Source organism: Molossus molossus, unplaced genomic scaffold, assembly GCF_014108415.1.
Source record: "Molossus molossus isolate mMolMol1 unplaced genomic scaffold, mMolMol1.p scaffold_m16_p_3, whole genome shotgun sequence".
NCBI classification, from domain to species: domain Eukaryota; kingdom Metazoa; phylum Chordata; class Mammalia; order Chiroptera; family Molossidae; genus Molossus; species Molossus molossus.
The window spans coordinates 118,606,103-118,625,663 of NW_023425366.1; the positions used below are offsets into that span (position 1 = coordinate 118,606,103).

Sequence of the window (19,561 nt, forward strand, 5' to 3'; positions counted from 1 at the left end):
GCAGTATATTTCTTAGTCTGGTTGGAGTTCTCTGTCACAGGTCCCATAATCTCCCACAGAGCCCTGACCTAAGGATTCTAATACTCAGCCACCTTTAGACCTACCATCATCATTATGCTCTGGAACAGTCTGCTCCTGTGTTGGACACACCACCAGCACTATGGTTGAGAACAGAGGCCCAGTCTGGTCTGGAACAGTAAAGGATCTGCTTCCAAGTCACTGAGGGTGGAAGAGTACAGGTCAATAAAAAAGTCACATGAAATTTACTACTTGCTACTTATTATGAGAAAGTGAAGGAAAAAAACCCTGATTTGCCTTTTCTTTTTTTTAATATATATTTTTATTGACTTTTTTTTTTAGAGAGAGGGGAAGAGAAAGAGATAGAAACATTCATGGATTGGTTGCCTCCTGTATGCTTCCTACTGCGGGTGTCAAGCCCACAACTCCGGCATGTGCCCTGACCAGGAATTGAACCAGCGATCTCTTGGTGAATGGGACAATGCTCTATCCACTGGGAGATACCAGTTGGGCCTGGCTTGCCTTTTCTTTAACAATCAACTGCCAGACTCTCTCTCCTTTTATTCAACTGAACTATCGCACAGCTCACTGAAGACAAATCCCAAGTGATGACTCTGCTTTAAAAAAAAAATTCACAAAAGGTTGGTGAGTGAGCTGTAGCCTGGTAGCTCAATGGGTTAGAATGCCATTCTGATACGTGAAGGTTGTGGGTTCAATCCCTGGTCAGGGCACATACAAGAATCAACCAATGGCCCTGGCCGGTTTGGCTCAGCGGTTAGAGCGTCGGCCTGCGGTACAGAGAGACCTGGGTTCGGTTCCCGCTAAGGGCACGTACTTCGGTTGCAGTTTGTCCCCGGCCCTGGTTGGTCGTGTGGGTGGCAGCCACTCGATGTGTCCCTTCACGTCGATGTTTCTCTCTCTCTCTCCCTCCCACTCTATCTGTACAAAAAATGGAAAAATGTCCTCGGGTGAGGATAAAAAAAAAAAAAAAAAGAATCAACCAATGAATGCATAAGTATGTAGAACAACAAACCAATGTTTCTCTCTAAAATCAATCAATTTTTCTTTAAAACGTTGATGGGTGAGAAAATCAGCACCCACTGGCTCCAAAGAGTTCACTGATGTGCTTCCAATCAAATCTTAACCATGTCAAAAGAAGATTAGAACATTCTGAATTTTTCTTACATTTTAACTATCACCCTAGTCTTCTGCTTTTAGTAGAAGGATACAACTTCTATGATTCTTCATTCTCTTGTGATAATGGAAGCCTTCCCTTCGTGGAACATTTGAGATTCTCATGAATACTTGCAGGAGAGCTAAGATAGTGAGACTAGAGTAGAAGGAAAGTAATTAGGGGAAAAGCAGCCTTTTCTTCTCAGAAAGCAACCAATTAAGTAACTAGATGCTCAACATCCTTCTTTGGCACCTCTCTGCAACACATGTGAAGGACAAAATGCAAATTTGTACCTGTATTTTTTTTTTTTTAATTAAAAAAATTTTTTTTCATTGATTTTGTGGAGAGAGAAAGGGAGAGGGAGAGATAGAAACACCGATAAGTGAGAAACATCGATTGGCTGCCTCCCTCACGCCCCTCACTGGGGATCCAGCGGAAACCCCCGGGCATGTGCCCTGACCAGAAATTGAACCGAGGGCCTCTTTGTGATGGGTCCACCCAACAACAGCCAGGTATGTACCTGTATTTTTAAATTTCTGTTTACTTGAGCTAGCAAAACTTACAGCTGACCTTTCCTTACAAAATGTTTGTCCAAATAGCAAGTCGTAAAAAGGGGAGGATGTAATTGGTGATGATTAAGGTGACCCTTCTGCTGACTTTACGTTTCAAGGGTCTTTTAGACTAATAAGGGAGGCTATGAAGGGCCTCGTGAGCTTCACGTTCCCATGCAGCAGAACCGGCTCCGAGAGTCTGTCCAAGAAGCTCGGTATTTACAAATGGCCAGCTCCTTGCTGCCCACCCCGGCTCAGGAGGCTCGGGGACACGTCCTGTGCTTTTGCTTCAGGAGAAAATGATCTCTCTGAAGCTGAACTGCGGTTCTCATCAGCCCGCAAAACAAAATAAAAAACAAAAACACGCCAGCGGAGGCGGGAACGTGGACATTTCCGGAGGGCAGTCGAGCTTCGTGAGCGCTGTGCAAGGGAGTAGTGTAGGAGCGTGCCCCGCCGCGGGCTCCGGAGCTATCTGCGCAAAGGGCAGGAAGAGTGGCCTCCGGAGCCTGACCGCCAGCCTCGCCCGAGACGGTCTGGCCACAGGCTCCGGCCGCGCGGCCACGAGAAATGGCGCCTCGCCTCCAAACGCCTTGCAGCAGCCGGAGCCAGCAGGCAGCACTCTGGGGCTCCGCAGCCGACGCCGAAGGGAAGCCGATCCCGGGTTACCTTGGATAGCGGGGTTCCTAAGAAGCCACGCCCTCTTCCTACGGCTCAACCACAAATCTCGGCCCTCGATACCAGCGGAGTCGCGAAGGCGGAGCTAGGCGATTGGTAAAGGGTCCAGGCTCAGGCGTACCAGCCCCCCTCCCACATGAGGCCTTTACAAGGAGCGGGCTTAGCCCCGCCCCAGCGCTGCTACCGGAAGCGAAAGTTGAGCGCTTCCGGCCAGGGGGCGGTGGCTCAGCGAAAGCGAGCGCTCAGACTCAAGGAAGCGGCGGAAGAGTCGGCCTGCACCCCTAGTTCAGCCTGCCAGCCTAGAATTAGTGTCATTGAGCCTCCACGCCGCCTTTCCTAGAGAGGTCTCCGTGCGGCTTGGCAGTGAGTGTCGCCCTCTTGCGGTGAGCCGTTAGGCATCAGAGTCATTTATGTAGAGTGCTCAGCAGGAATGAACTGGGAACCGTGTAGAGAATGACCTGGGCGGGACAGGTAGTGGCAAGGACATTTCGAGGGGTGTTTATGATGAGACGTGAGGGAGAACGAGCTAGTTGTGTCAAAAGCTGAGAGGAGAGTACAACAGCCCCTGGACACGCACACTCCAAGAGCCTTAGATGGAAGAGGACTTTGCATGTTTGAAAAAGAAGGGTTTGTGACTAGAGTTTAAGGATTAAGGAGCGTGGGATGGGAAAGTAAGTGAGGAAGGCAGGAGCCACCTCAAGCAGGGCCTTTCAGGCTATTAAGGAGTTTGGATTTTATTTTGTGTGCAGTGGAAAGCCACTGAAAAATGTTAGCAGGGATGGACGTGACCTTACATTTTAAAAGACCTACCGGATTCTATGTAGAGAGAAAATGGATAAGAGGGACTAACAGGTGGGCAAGATTTCAAATTAGTTAATAGCACATCAGTAGGGTGGAGGTCCTTTGTGTCCTCTTACTTCAGAATCAGTTGTATTAATGTGAACATGTTTATTTACCCTGACCTTCTGCATAGCAGTTCTTCATGTACTTAAAAGACATTAAACCCTCAGCCCCATCCATCTTAATATTTCAGAATACATTTCTATTATTTTTGCCTTTCTAGTGAAGCTCTATTTTTTGTTTTTGTTTTTACTTGTCTAATATTTTAGGAAAAAACTCTTAATTAAAAATTTTCTTGCCCTGGCCCATTTGGCTCAGCGGTTAGAGCGTGGCCCGCGGACCAGAGAGTCCCAGGTTCAGTTTCCTCTAAGGGCACATACCTCGGTTGCAGTTTGTCCCCGACCCCGGTTGGGGTCATGTGGGTGGCAGCCAGTCAATGTGTCTCTCTCACATTGCTGTTTCTCTCTTTCTCTCTCTTTCTGCTTCTCTCCCTCCTGCTCTGTCTGAAGATAAAGGCAAAAATGTCCTCCAGTGAAGATTAAAAAAAAAATTTTTTTTTTCTTAATTTAGGTGAAATTCACATAACATAAAATTAACCATTTTCAAGGGAACAATTCAGTGGCATTAAGTAAAAACACACCATATCAAAACACTGTCATCCCTCCAAAGTAAATCCTGTACCCATTAAGCAGTTACTCCTTGTTCTCAAAGGATTTACCTATTATGGACATTTCATAGAATTGGAATCCTAAAATATGTGACCTTTTGTGTCTGGCCTCTTTCATTTAGATGACTGTGAGACACTAACAAAGGGGGGAACAAATCAGGGGTCACACAAAAGAGCTGGACTTGGCAGATGGGAAAGTGGCAGGTTTACCATGGGAATCTTGGGAAACCAGGACTTTCCTGTCTGTACTCAGTGAGCTTCAGTTTTATGAGAAATCCCCGGTACACAAGCACAGCAGCTAGCTATAGGGGGAAGTAGCTGAGCTCTTCTGTGAATGAAGTTTCCACCCGACTCAAGCAGTGTCAGAAGCCTCTGAGACAGTTGCTGTCAAGGAAAGCAAGGCTGCAGCACAGAGCCTTGTGCCTTTCAAGATAACATGGAAGATCTGCTGGCCTCATAGGCTCCTCCAGTTCTCCTAGGAACTTGGCAGACAAGGCTGTTGAGGTAAAGGGTACAAACCAACACCCATGGAAGTGAAATGAGGAGGGGTAAGAGGACAGTGGAGGACTCAGACAGCTAAAAATTGGATGGCAATCTGCCAGTCTTAGAAACTGGGAACTTGTCACTTAGAGCCTGTTCCAAAGTGACTTGTTTTAAACTTTTTTTTATTTTTATCCTCACTCAAGGATATTTTTGCATTTATCTTCAGATAGAGTGGGAGGGAGGGAGAGAGAGAGAGAGAGAGAGAGAGAGAGAGAAACATTGATGTGTCCTTGTCACCCACATGACCCAACTGGGGCGGGGACAAACTGCAACTGAGGTACGTGCCCTTAGCAGGAACCGAACCCGGGATTCTCTGGTCCACGGTCCAATGCTCTAACCACTGAGCCAAACCAGCCAGGGCCAGAGTGACTTGTTTAAGGACCTCTCTGCATGTATTCTAGTACTGATCCCCTATTAGCAAATTGCTCCCCCAAACTGGATCTTGTCTTCCATCTGTAAACTGAAGATGGTTCCTGTTACCTCACAATTGGGGGTACATTGGGATAATAGCTAGAGAGGATACCCAATGTAAAGCCATTCATTGGCCATGTACAGGTTATGTATAGGGTAAAGCAGTACCTAAACCCTGTTGTATGGGTAACCTGGGGGATTTTGTTTTGAGCTGTGAAATTGGAAGGCTAAAGCTAGATATATTACTGTCACCAACATAATGAATTATCTGAGTAGGTGTGATACTTGTATCTAGATTTTGTCAAGAAATATAAAAGTATGATAGTGATGTTGGCCTGGGAAATGAGTACTGCATTCTCTGTGGAAGGTGGGTGATGTGGTGTGAATTCAAAAGGCTGTTATTAGTCTAGGAATTAGGTTCCATTGCAGCTGCAGGGTAATAGAGCAGAAGGAGAATGATCAAGGAGGGGGGGGGGGAGGGAGAGGGTAAATTTCAATTTTTTTAAACTTTTAAATAAAATTTTTATTTTTTTTAAAAACTCATCTTTATTGTTAAATGTATTACAGTTGTTTCCCTCTTTTTTCCCCATTGACTCCCTCCTCCCAATCCTTCCTCCCTCCAGCTTTCCCCATAGTATTGTCAGTGTCCATTGTTTAAGCATCTACTACATTGAAATTTTTTGCTTTAGAAAAAACAGTGAGATACCTTCCAGAAATGGAAGATACCTTCAGTCATATATTGAGAAACTTGTATATTGGGCTGCCAAAATCCTGCACTGAGGTATCCAGTCTTTCTGATCTGATCCCTATGTTCTTTGTCCTGTATGCACTGAGGTGATGAGACCAAGACATTCCTGGCCTCTCTCAGCAATTCAGACCCATCAGCAGAACACCCAAATCTACAGGCTGTGGGGGAAGAACTCCAGGAGCAGAGTTTTCTGGGGACCTCAGAGCAGTGTCACACTAAGTTCAAAAGTCTACAGTTAGGTTACTCCAAAGTGAGGAGAGGTTGTGTGCCTGATCCTTGTATCTTTTATGAGGAAATGGATGTCCTTTCAAGCTCCTCTGCACCTCCTGTGGCAAGTGGTGCTGTTTCTGTCCGAGAAGGAAGTAACTTGGAATCTGGAGAGCTGAGTCAGCAGTACAGGGAGTCTACAGAGGTTGGAGAAGGTACCACTGTAGATGGTGTAGCAAGGGATGAAAATGACTTCAGGGTTCCTAGCCAGAAAGTTAGGGGAGTTGACCTTCCAGTCCTGTTCCCAAACACAATTCGTAAGACTCTTGGCTCTGATGATCAAACAATGGGAAAGTACATTTAGAAAGGTTTGTTTCTGCCCTGGCTGGTTTGGCTCAGCGGTTGGAGCGTCGGCCTGCGGTCTGGAGAGACCCGGGTTCGGTTCCCGCTAAGGGCACGTACTTCGGTTGCAGTTTGTCCCCGGCCCTGGTTGGTCGTGCGGGTGGCAGCCACTCGATGTGTCCCTTCACATCGATGTTTCTCTCTCTCTTCCTCTCTCTCCCTCCTGCTATATCTGAACAAAAAATGGAAAAATGTCCTCAGGTTTGTTTCTGTTCCTGGCCTTGTCATCTTCTTGATGAATGACCATATACAGGCCAGGGAGTTTTGATTTTCATGGAATTTAAGGATTATTTCCCTTGCATTTTAGAGCCCTGATTTTGCATTTGCTGGTCTCTTTCCCAGAGTCAATGTCATTTTTTTCTCATGGAGTTTCACTTACCTTCCTTCCTTAGATTTTCCAGTTAGGACTCCAGCCCAGATTCTCTCCCATTCCCTCCTTTCATAACCTGAATATTGCCAGATACTCAGAAACCTGTGTCTTTCTTGTCTCAGCTTCCCAAACTCAGGGTGGCCTTTTATGATTCTACTCCAAGAAGCTAAGCCATTCAAGAATTGAGAATACACCTATAGACACACTGACATTTGACACAGAGCCTTTGCTTCAGTTCTGTCATCATATCAGAACATATGAAAAGATACAGAATGGGAGAAAAGTAGGGGGATATATGGTATATTTACCAGTGACTACAAATTTTGAGTCAAAAAGTATTACAATTGGAAAATAAAATTTAGGCTTTTCATTAGCAGAGCTCTGAGTCACATGAGGATTTCCAATGAGGTTGTTTTTTTTTATGGTAATTAATTGTAACTCTTTCCTCATTCCATTGTTTTCCTTCTCAAGAGTTCAATGTAATTTTATTCTTTCAGGTTCTGAGATGAAGAATGGGGTTAAAAAAAGAGAATATGAAATGGGATGATTCAGAAGAAGTAGAAATGAACAGAGCTTTACAGGGAAAGTCTAGTGGAAAAGATTTTTGGCCCTTTGAGCTAAAAACAGGCTGGGAAGGTGAGCTGATGTCAAGAAAGCAATGTAGACATTATCCAGGGTAGAGTAAGGAGACACTCCCATCCCAGGAGAAGATGAGTCACCAGAGACTTTGGACTGAGGAGAAGCCCTGGACACATCTCTTGTGTGGGAGAAAATGGTCTCAGAGTTCTCCCTTCTCACATCACCAGCCAGCCTCTGGACTGGAGAAAGCTTCTAGACATCATGAATGTGGGAAAAGCTTTAGCCAAGGTTCTTATCTTGTTAGGCATCAGAGAATCCACACAGGAGAGAAGCCTCACAAGTGCAGTGAATGTGAGAAAGGCTTCAATGAGTGCTCCAACCTCACTGTCCACATGAGGTCTCACACAGTGGAGAGATGTACTAGTGTGGGGAATGTGGGAAAAGCTTCAACCAGAGGACCCACGCTGGGGAGAAGTCTTATCAGTGTACTGTCTGTGGGAAGAGTTTCAACAACAGTTCCTAGTTTAGTACTCACTGGTGAGTCCACAACAGGGAAAGCCCATACAAGTGTGCCCAATGTGGGCAAAGCTTCAACAACAGCTCCCATTTCAGTGCCCACCAGAAAACCCACACTGTAGAAAATCCATACAAGTACGTTCAGTATGAGAAAGGCTTCACTAAGAACTCTGCCCTCAATCGCCACCAGGATATACATAAAAGAAAAACATTCACAGGAAGCAAGAGATGTGCCAACATGTAGAAAACCTGACACCTTAACTCCTTAGGTCAACAGGTGTTCTGTGGAGAGTTTTACTACCCAATCCCTGGCTGAGCAGTAAACTTGACAATTGGATCTCAAGAACCATGTCCAGGAATAGGAATCAGCCTAAGAATGAAGAACCCTCTTTCTACCCCATTCCTTTATAACTTCACAGTCCTGTTTCACTGTGGATTCTATTTTGCTTTGAAGGGACAAAGGCCATAAAATCCATAATTTTTGCCAGGAAACTAGGCTATTCTTGTTCTGAACAAAGAATGCGTGGCTAGTGGCCTGAGAATTGTTTTGGGGCCATATCAGGGAAGAAATTTTACCCACTTCTGGGAGAACTAGAATTTTAATAGCCTGGATCTGTTCTACACCAGCAATTGACCTCTAGGTACCCACTGTTAATATACTACTGTGACCTTCACAGCAGATGACTATTCTGCAATGCAGCCACCACCAAAAGGGGAACAAAGGAATGGAAGTATATGTTAAGCCATTGAGTAATACTAAATCCAAGTGACCTAATCTTTTAGCAATAGTAATATCTAGGTTAATTTTGTAATATTTCTCATTTGCCATCACCCAGTTCCTGGTTTTTTCTCTCTTATTAAACAATTTTTACAAGTTTATAAGCATTATTTTTTTTTAGGTTTTCAATATATTTTTCTTTTTTTTAAAATTTAAATTAATTTATTTTTGTTATAGATGTTTCTCCTTTTCCCCCCACTGATTCCCCTCTCCCTCTCCCTCCCCACCCTCTCCCCAGCTTTGTTGTCCATGTCCATTGTTCATGCATACATGCATATAAGTTCTGTGGTTTATCTCTCCCCCCCCACCACCCTCTTTAGGGGATTGTCAGTCTGTACCCCACTTCCACATCTCTGGGACTACCCCATTCCTCAGACTGTTATGTTCATTATATTCCACAAATAAGTGAGATCATATGAAACTTGTCTTTTTCTGTTTGGTTTGTTTTGCTTAGGATGACACTTTCCAGGTCCCTCCATGTAGTCTCAAAGGATAAGAGATCTTTCTTTCTTATAGCTGCGTAGTACTCCATTGTGTATATGTACCACTGCTTTTTTATCCATTCATCTACTGATGGACACTTGGGCTGTTTCCAGATCTTAGCTATTGTAAATAGTGTAGCTATGAACATGGGGGTACATATATTCTTCCTGATTGGTGTTTTAGGCTTCTTAGGGTATATTCCTAGAAGTGGGATCACTGGATCAAATGGAGGTTCAATTTTTAATTTTTTGAGGTAACACCATATTGTTTTCCATAGTGGCTGCACCAGTCTGCATTCCCACCAGCAGTGTATTAGAGTCCCCTTTTCTCCACACCCTCGCCAACACTTGTTGTTTGATGATTTGTTGATGGCGGCCATTCTGACAGGTGTGAGGTGATACCTCATTGTTGTTTTAATTTACATCTCTCTGATGATTAGTGATGTTGAGCATTTCTTTATGTGTCTCTTAGCCATTTGTATGTCCTGTTTGGAGAGGTGTCTATTTAGTTCCTCTGCCCATTTTTAAATTGGGTTCTTTGTCTTCCTTTTGTTGAGTTGTATGAGCACTCTATATATATTGGAAATTAACCCCTTATCTGATACATCATTGGCAATGATGCTCTCCCATACAGTGGGTAGCCTTTCCATTTTCATGATTATATCTTTTGCTGTGCAGAACTATAAGCATTATTATTTCTGATTAAAATAAAGGTGTTTCTGCCCTGGCCGGTTTGGCTCAGCGGTTAAGAGTGTCAGCCCACAGACCAAAGCGTTGTGGGTTCGATTCCTGGTCAGGGGCATGTTCCTGGGTTGAAGGTTTGATCCCAGGCTTCAGTGAGGGTCATATGGGAGGCAACCAATTGATGTGTCTCTCTCACCTCAATGTTTCTCTCTTTCTCTCTCCCTCTCTCCCTTACACTTTATCTAAAAAGCAATGGAGCCCTGGTCAGTTTGGCTCAGCGGTTAGAGCGTCGGCCTGAGGACCAGAGAGTCCTGGGTTTGGTTCCTGCTAAGGGCATGTACTTTGGTTGCAGTTTGTCCCCGGCCCCAGTTGGGGTCGTGTGGGTGGCAACCAGTCGGTGTGTGTCTCGCACATCGATGTTTCTCTCTCTCTCTTCCTCCCTCTCCCCCTCCTGTTCCATCCAAAGATAAATGCAAAATGTCCTCAGGTGAGGATAAAATAAATACATAAATAAAAATAAAAAGCAATGGAAAAATATCCTCGGGTGAGGATAAATAAATAAATAAAGGCGTTTCTCCCTCTCCTTCCTTGGCCTTTGGTTGTAGTTTTCTCAGTTACAAACTTTATACTCACGTTGAAGCCTGTAGGGTCCTGATGAGGATGTAAGTGTAGAACCTGCTTCAGTGCAAGAGGACGTACAGAGACTGAATCAGGGGCAGGAAATGGGGAAAGGAGGTATAGAATTGGGTTGGGAAAGGTTTGAGCTATCACCAAGAATGGAGATGGTAGGTGTAAGGAAAATGGCAGGGGCTGCAGGAGGCTGGGTTTGAAGAGTGTAGGACAAAATCTAAAACCTACCAATCTAAAACAAGGCATAAATACTTAAGCTTTTGTGAAATACCTATGTATATGAAGTGGTATAAAGTTGGTACATTGTCCATGGTCCTTGGCCTATGTACATGAACTATTAGTATTTTGGCTAAGCTATGGTGAAAAGTGACATGGTCCCAACCTTTTTGAGAAATTAAATATGAGCAAAGAAGAATGCACATTCTATGTCAAAGACAAAAAAAAAATTATTTTTCTGAATTTGGGTGAAGAAGGGGAAGCAGAAGCAGGACAGAAGAATATACTTCAGCCCTGGCTGGGTGACTTAGTTGGTTAGAGCATCATCCCATAGATGTTGCGGGTTCAATTCCCAGTCTGGACATGTACAGGCGGCAACTGGTCAATGTTGCTCCTCCCCACCCCTCTGTCCTATCTTCTTTCTCTAGAAACTAAAAAAATATCCTCAGGTGAGGATTACTTTTTAAATCTTAAGATTAGAATTAATAGCCTGGCCGATGTGGCTCAGTGGATTCAGCATCCTCTCATGGACTGAGAGGTCCCAGTTTGATTCCTGGTCAGGGCACATGCCCGGGTTGTGGGCTCAATCCTCAGTAGGAGGGGTGCAGGAGGCAGCCCATAGATGTATCTCTATCACATTGATGTTTCTCTCTTTTCCTTCCTCTCTCTCTAAAATATCAATAAAAACATTATTTTAAAAAGATTAGGATTAATAGATTTCATTGTATATGTTATTGACTCCTACATTTTCTATTGCAGCATATTTAGAATAGAAATTACAGATATGTTAAAAAGAATAAATCCTTGACCTGGCCAGTGTTGCTCAGTGATTAGAGCATCGGCCCTCACACCGAAGGGCCATGGGTTCAATTCCTGGTCAAGGGCATGTACCTAGGTTGCAGGTTTGATCCCCAGCCCCAGTTAGGGTCCATGCAGGAGGCAACCAATTGATGTGTCTCTCTCACATCAATGTTTCTCTCTCTCTCTCTTTCCCCCTCCCTTCCACTCTTTCTAAAAAATCAATAGAAAAAAATATCGTTGGTGAGGATTAACAACAACAGAAAAGGAATAAAATCCAAAATGTGAGGAATTTACATAAATAATAATTTCACGCCCTGGTCTGTTTGCTCAGTGGTTACAGCAACAGCCTGTGGACCAAAGGGTCACAGGTTCGATTCCAGTTAAAGGCATGTACCTTGGTTGCAATTTGCTCCCCGGCCCTGGTTAGGATCATGCAGGAGGCAACCAATTGATGTGTCTCTCTCACATCAATGTTTCTCTGTCTGTCTATCTCTCTCTCTCTCCAACTCTTTCTGAACATCAGTGGAAAAATATCCTCAGGTGAGAATTAAAAAATAGTTTCACTCCTATAGCAAACCTTTATAATTTAAGGATTATATGCATTCACCACTTGTATAGTAATATGTTTGTTCAATTAGAAAGGTAACACATTGAGCCCTGGCCAGTTTGGCTCAGCAGTAGAGCATCAGCCTGTGGACCAATGAGTCTTGGGTTCGATTCTGGCCAAGGGCACATACCTCGACTGTGGTTCATCCCGGCCCTGGTCAGGGTCGTGTGGGAAGCAGCCAGTCAGTGTGTCCCTTTCACATCGATCTTTCTCTCTCCCTTTTTCTGTCTCTCCCTCCCACTCTATCTGAAGATAAATGGAAAAATATCCTCGGGTGAGGATTAAAAAAAAAAAGAAAGGTAACAAAGATAACACATTGAGAAATATTTGTTTGTTTGTTTGTTTAGTTTTTATCCTCACCTGAGGACATTTTTGCATGTATCTTCAGATAGAGCGGGAGGGAGAGTGGGATGGAGAGAGAGAGAAACATCGATGTGAGAGAGACACATCAACTGGTTGCCACCCCTATGACCAACCGGGGCCAGGGCCAACTGCAACCGAGGTATGCGCCCTCAATGGGAACCAAACCAGAGTCTGTTCGGTCTGTGGGCCAACACTCTTACTGCTGAGCGAAACCAGCCAGGGCAAGACATATAATTTATTTTAAAGATTAAATACAAAAAGAATATACTTCAGAGTTTCCCCAGTTTGAGCCTTGCTGGGGCCACTCTACGTTTCCTTGCATACAGTGTCCTTGAGCATGGTCCTTATAACAAGCTATGCAAACCGGTTCCCAGAGTCACATACTTACGTCAGCTCCACACAGAGGCAAAAATTACATTTTCCTGGAACGATACAGAGAAGATTAGCATGGCCCCTGCGCAAGGATGACATGCAAATTCGTGACGTTTTCCATATTTTTGAAACTAGACCATCAACTTACACCCTACACCAGAATAAACTCAAAATGGATAAAAGACTTAAATGTAACTCATGAATCCATAAAAATCCTAGAAGAGACTGTAGGCAACAAAATTTCAGACATCATACGCAGTAGAATTTTTACCGACACATCACCTAAGGCAATAGAAACAAAGGAAAAAATGAACACATGGGACTACATCAAACTCAAAAGCTTCTGCACAGTGAAAGATACAATCATCAAAACGGAAAGGCTACCCACTGTATGGGAGAGCATAATTGCCAATGATATATCAGATAAGGGGTTAATTTCCAATACATATAGAGTGCTCATACAACTCCACAAAAGGAAGACAAAAAATCCAATTAAAAAATGGGCAGAGGAACTAAATAGACACCTCTCCAAACAGGACATACAAATGGCTAAGAAACATATGAAGAAATGCTCATCATTACTAATCATCAGAGAGATGTAAATTAAAACAACAATGAGGTATCACCTCACACCTGTCAGAATGGCCGCCATCAACAAACCATCAAACAACAAGTGTTGGCGAGGGTGTGGAGAAAAGGGGACTCTAGCACACTGCTGGTGGGAATGCAGACTGGTGCAGCCACTATGGAAAACAATATGGTGTTACCTCAAAAAAATTAAAAATTGAACCTCCATTTGACCCAGTGATCCCGCTTCTAGGAATATACCCTAAGAAGCCTAAAACACCAATCAGAAAGAATATATGTACCCCCATGTTTGTAGCAACACTATTTACAATAGCTAAGATCTGGAAACAGCCCAAGTGTCCATCAGTAGATGAATGGATAAAAAAGCAGTGGTACATATACACAATGGAGTACTACGCAGCTGTAAGAAAGAAAGATCTCTTATCCTTTGAGACTACATGGAGGGACCTGGAAAGTATCATCCTAAGTGAAACAAGCCAAACAGAGAAAGACAAGTTTCATATGATCTCACTTATTTGTGGAATATAATGAACATAACAGTCTGAGGAATGGGGTAGTCTAGTCCCAGAGATGTGGAAGTGGGGTACAGACTGACAATCCCCTAAAGAGGGTGGTGGTGGGGGAGAGATAAACCACAGAACTTATATGCATGAACAATGGACATGGACAAGAAACTGGGGAAAGGGCAGGGAGGGAGGGGGAGGGGGGAATCAGTGGGGGAAAAAGAAACATCTGTAACAAAAATTAATTAATAAAAAAATAAATAAATATAAAAAATTACATTTTCCAAAATCCAGGGAAAAGGCAAAGATTTGGGCTTACATGTGACCTTTGTGACAGCCTGACTTTATTGGAGAGTTATAGCCCAGAAGAGAGAGATAGCCCGAGTGGATTGATTACTGAAGGGCTTTGCATACCAACTGGAAGAAATTGGAATTGATAAATGACGATAGCCACTGAAAGTCAAGCAAAATTCTAAGGAAGTGGAAATGCTCGACTAGCAGCCTCCTCACACTCCTGAGTCTGCTGTGGCCTGGGGAACAGTGATGCAACTGTTGATTTTCTTGCATTTTTAGGTTGTCCCCACCCTCCAAACTGCTTTATTCTCTAGTCGGCTGAGCAAAAAAAGGAACAGAGTACTGGAGCTTCCCAACAATTAACTGACTTGCTTGTCAGCTACTCCAGATGGTCTGTAGTAGACAGGTAAGAAATTGCAGAATACATTTGTTCATTCATTCAAGAGATATTTGATTGCCTATAATGTGTTAGGTATTGTAGTAGGACGCAGATATAAATCAATGAATGAATTAGACATTGTCTACCAGAACCAGTCTCACTGGATGCCTCAGAAATATCAGCACCAGTCTGGTGGCATCTCCTAGCTACCAACCTCTAAGACCTGAGTCCCAAATCTGCAGGGCCTCCCTTCCAAGCATCCAAGTTCTGATAAACCCAACTTTTCCTTATGTTCTCTCAACACCAACTGTGGTAGTTGCTTCCTACAGTTACCATCTCTGTTACCTTAGTGTCTGCCTCTCATTGCCTAACAGTCTTATAGTGCACTTACCTACTTAAGAATGAATTTGAGCCCTGGCCGGTTTGGCTCAGCGGTTAGAGCATCGGCCTGCGGTCTGGAGAGACCCGGGTTCGGTTGCCGCTAAGGGCACGTACCTCGGTTGCAGTTTGTCCCCGGCCCTGGTTGGTCGTGCGGGTGGCAGCCACCCGATGTGTCCCTTTCACATCGATGTTTCTCTCTCTCCCTCCCACTCTACCTGAACAAAAAATGGAAAAATGTCCTCAGGTGAGGATTAAAAAAAAAAAAAAGAATGAATTTGAAGTACGTTGTACAAAAGGCAACACCCCCAATCTATAGATTTCCTTAAATGTGTACCATTACCCTCTTGGTTTGGCTCAGCACTTCAGATGTTCATTAAAAAGCCAGGTTTTCCCTCTATAAATTAACTACTGGGGCCCTTCATATAGTTTCTATACCTCTTTCCCTTACATTTTAACTAATTGATAGAATTTTTCAATTGACACTATTCCTTTTTTCCAAGGAAGCCTAACCACTTTCTATACACTGGATCAGATATTCTCACGGCAACCCAAAGTAGGCCAAAGCCTACAGTCACCCTTTTCACACACTTATGGGGGCTCCTCATCCTAAAGTGGTCACAGCCAAAGCAAGAGCTGGATCCCTCAAGCCTCCTTATTCCACTTTACTTTCCTCTTGCCACCTCTTCTATACCAGCCAGTTTGGGAACCCAAAACTTCTGGGTCTCTGGGCTAGAGTGCCCATTTCATCTCTGACTTCATCATGGGCAAATCCTTGCTTTCACCATTATCAGCTCCAGTTTTCTTGCAGTCTTGCTGCTCATCCTTGGCTTGACTTTCTTGGTAGAGTCAAAGAAAAGTACTGAGCATTTTTTCTTGTGAAGAACATAAGACTCTAGCAAGTAACCCTGTGGTAAGGTAGTTAGCCTAAAACATCTTCTGAAACTGTTTAAGCATTTCCTGTATAGTTGGCTATTCTAGTGGCACTATACAGCTTTTCATAAGTTTGGGATTACTGGGAACTGCAAGTAAAGTCTAGATTTCCTGGCAGCCCCAAGGCATACCTACTATCATAGGGGAAGTGACTTGCATAGTGACTAGAGTAAAAGAACTGGATTTTTGAACATGGGTGAAATCCATTTGAAAACCTTGAATTACTTCAGTCTTTCATTCTTTTCTTTTATAATTTTTTAAAAATCCTTACCCAAGGATAAGTTTTTATTGATTTTAGAGATAAAGGGAGAGAGAGCCCTGGCCGGTTTGGCTCAGAGGTTAGAGCGTCGGCCTGCGGTCCAGAGAGACCCGGGTTCAGTTCCCGCTAAGGGTGCGTACCTCGGTTACAGTTTGTCCCCAGCCCTGGTTGGTCGTGTGGGTGGCAGCCACTCGATGTGTCCCTTTCACGTCAATGTTTCTCTCTCTCTCTCTCTTCCTCTCTCTCCCTCCCACTCTATCTGAACAAAAAATGGAAAAATGTCCTCGGGTGAGGATTTAAAAAAAAAAAGGGGGGGGGGAGAGAAACACTGATGTGAGAGAGAAACATTGATTGGTTGCCTCCTATATGCTCCCTGACCAGGGATCAAACCCACAACCTAGGTATGTGCCCTGACTGGAAATCAAACCTCTGACCTTTTGGTGTATGACACAACGCTCCAACCAACGGAGCCACCTGGCCAGGGCAGTCTTTCATTCTTAACACCCGTTCTGGCTGACAATTTCTTTGAAATCTCTGAACGTAGTCCTTATAACTAACTACATGTTAATACCATGAAAGCAGTCTTGTGATATGTATTTATAGGTTTAATATCTGTCATCTTCTGAAAGAATGTAAGGTTCTTGGAGAGCAGGGAATTTTATTTGTTTATTGCTGAATCACAGGATCTCAAGTAAGGTGTGGTACTAAATAAATATTTGGCAAATAAATGTGTGGGTGAAAAAATACAAGGAAGATTGGGGTCATGAGAACTGATTGACAGCATTATCAAGTACTTAAGCATTATAAAGAATACAAAGACGACTAAGAGTGTCTTTTGATGAGATGTTTCTGACACTGTCTCTGGTTAAATTTTACTACTTTCACTCTAGAGCAAGATTGCTTAACCTGATCACTATTGACATTTGGGGCTGACAAGTCTTTGTTGGGGCTGGGTGTGTGTTCTGTGCATTCTGGATGTTTAGCTGCATCCCTGACCTCCATCCACTAGATGTCATTAGCATCCCCCAGTGGTGACAACACAATTGACTCCAGGTATTGCCAAACTGCCCCTGGTTGAGAACCCCTTGTCTAGGGACATATAATTAGACCATGCTGGTACAAGAGTCTTCCATCTGTCCACCTGGTCTTCCTACAGAGATCTGGATTTATTGACTTTCTTTATTGATTTTAGAGAGAGAGGAAGGGAGAGGTAGAGAGAGATGGAAACATTGATGAGAGAGAACATTGATGAGAGAGAACATTGATTGGTTGCCTCCTGCATGCCCCCCCAGTGGGGATTTGGCCTACAACCTGGGCATGTGCCCTGACCGGGAATTGAACTGGAGACCTCTTGGTGCATGGGTCAATGCTCAACCACTGAACCACACCGGCCAGGCTAGACTTCTTGACTTTCTACAAATCTAATCCAATTGGGTAACTACTCTGCTCAAAAGTCTTTAGGATTTCCTACTGCCACTAAAGTAAGCCAAGATCTTCAAGCTTTCAAGGTTCTTCCTGTCATTCAAGGCCCACCCTACCCCTCAGTCTTATTGCCCACAACCCTATACACATCCTACAATCCAGCACAGGTGAAATGGTCCCAGGTCCTGGAAAAGGTTCTGTGCTTTCCAGCCTTAGTGCCTTTGCCTACTAAACTTTTCCTGCCTATAATACCCTTTCCCCAAGGCTAGATTCATTCTTTCCATGTACACTGAACACAAGGGGCTGCCAATCTCCATCCCTCCCAATCAGGGGAGGAAGGGCATCTGAGTCCACACATTAGAAATGTAGCAAACAGCCCAGCTGGTGTGGCTCAGCGATTGAGTGTGGACCCCTGCACCAAGAGGTCAGCAGTTTGATTCCCCATCAGGGTACATGCCCAGGTTGTGGGTCAAATCCCCAGTGGGGGGCATGCAGGAGGCGGCCATCTTGTTGATGTTTCTGTCTCTCTCCCTCTCCTTTCCCCTCTCTCTAAAACCAATAAAGAAAAAAAGAAAGAAAGAAATGTAGAAACAGGTACTTTTACATCCTCAGGGGGTGCAAGAAACCCACAGAATAAGAACTGGTAACACTACCACCACCACCACTTTCTAAAAGCTTCCTAATGCTTTAAACTCCTCGGCCCTGTGTATAACTCTTTCATGGTGCCTTTTTTTACTCCACCTAACACTAGAATTTGTTTCTGGTGGGTTTAAATATCTCCTCTACATTTTGAAAGTTGAGGACAAGGGGTATTTCTGGGTTGTCTTTGTGTCGCCACATCCCCAGTACAAGGATGCACTAGGGCCTCAGTGAAGGAGTGTTTTGCTAGCATAGATCTCAAGGGCAAGAGGCTCAGAGCCTTCCAAAGAAGTTGTCATCTGTAAACTGAACAGATGGGAGCCCCCAAGGATGCCAGGGCCCATACGATAGGTTACCTAGTTCCCACGCCTTCCTAGACAGAGGGAGGAGGTCCAGGCTTAAGGACAATCAAAGTCGCGAGAGGTACACTGCAGTGCAGAGGGCAGAGTCGCTGGGCTCCAACAGTAAGAGCCTGCCTTACACTCTCCACTCACATAATAGGCTATCTTTTTCTAAACACTAAACTGGAAACTGCCGAGGGGTGGGGTGTGACAGCAAGCCAGGACCTCCAGAAGTCCAGATGCATGTGTAAGGGGTAGTGAAGAAGGGCTGCCTGGGGGTCATGCAACCATGGCACTAAAAGATCATCCTCTCCATCTGCTTTCTGCTGTCTGCTAATCTACAGCAGTCCTCACCTTGAGTGAGCATATATTGGGACCAGTGACATTCTTTGAGAACTCAGGGCCCAGGACTTGGACATTTGTTAATCCCTCCTATTGGTTTATTACTGTTCTGTTTGTGAGGTCCTATTACCTATGTTATGGGATGGGTTTTTGTACCATCCCTGGATGGGCTCATATCCTATTTTACAAATACGCAATGACAATAGAGAAAAAATGTGGCGTAGGCTGGATAGTTTAGTTGGTTAGGGCATCTTCCCAATAAGCCAAGGTTGTGGGCTGGATCCCCAGTCAGAGTACATAGAAGAAGCAACCAATGAATGCATAAATAAGTAGAACAACAAGTTGATGTCTCTGTCTCTGTCTCTCTCTCCCTCTCTCCCCCCATCCTCTATTTCTCTAAAAATCAATACATTTTAAAAAATCCTACAACTAATATCATACTTAATGGTGAGAAACTAGACAAAACTAGATGCTTTTCCATTAAGATCAGGAACAAGGCAAAAATGTCCCCTTTCACCACTCCTCTTAAACATCTCACTGGGAAGCCCTAATTAATGCAATAAGATAAAAACAAAAATAAAAACACAGAATAAGAAAGAAGAAATAGCCCTGGCCGGTTTGGTTCAGTGGTTAAAGCGTTGGCCTGCGGTCCAGAGAGACCTGGGTTCGGTTTCCACTAAGGGCGTGTACCTCGGTTGCAGTTTGTCCCCAGCCCTGGTTGGTTGTGCGGGTGGCAGCCACTCAATGTGTCCCTTTCACATCGCTATTTCTCTCTCTCTCTCTCTTCCTCTCTCTCCCTCCCACTCTATCTGAACAAAAAATGGAAAAATGTCCTCGGGTGAGGATAAA

At 44.1% G+C, this 19,561-nt stretch overlaps 2 protein-coding genes, 1 non-coding gene and 1 pseudogene across 3 annotated transcripts in view; 2 read left to right on the forward strand and 2 right to left on the reverse strand.

Annotated features, from left to right (window-relative positions):
• The window catches only part of ZNF174 (zinc finger protein 174), a 54,372-nt gene extending 51,816 nt beyond the window's left edge, over window positions 1-2,556 (reverse strand). Inside the window, exons 1-3 of the mRNA XM_036279745.1 lie at window positions 2,410-2,556; window positions 1,204-1,348; window positions 105-219 (exon numbers count right to left, since the gene is read on the reverse strand). Of these exons, the coding sequence (XP_036135638.1) occupies window positions 105-113 (9 nt within the window). The 5' untranslated portion in view covers window positions 114-219; window positions 1,204-1,348; window positions 2,410-2,556. The remainder of the gene's footprint in view (window positions 1-104; window positions 220-1,203; window positions 1,349-2,409) is intronic.
• ZNF75A (zinc finger protein 75a) overlaps window positions 1-19,561 on the reverse strand; it is a 50,028-nt gene that overhangs the window by 1,528 nt on the left and 28,939 nt on the right. The gene's annotated exons all lie outside the window — the stretch shown is intronic.
• Window positions 1,918-7,945, forward strand: LOC118642143 (annotated as a pseudogene).
• Window positions 12,655-12,761, forward strand: LOC118642962. The gene has a single exon (XR_004961870.1). It is a non-coding gene; the product is annotated as a U6 spliceosomal RNA (small nuclear RNA).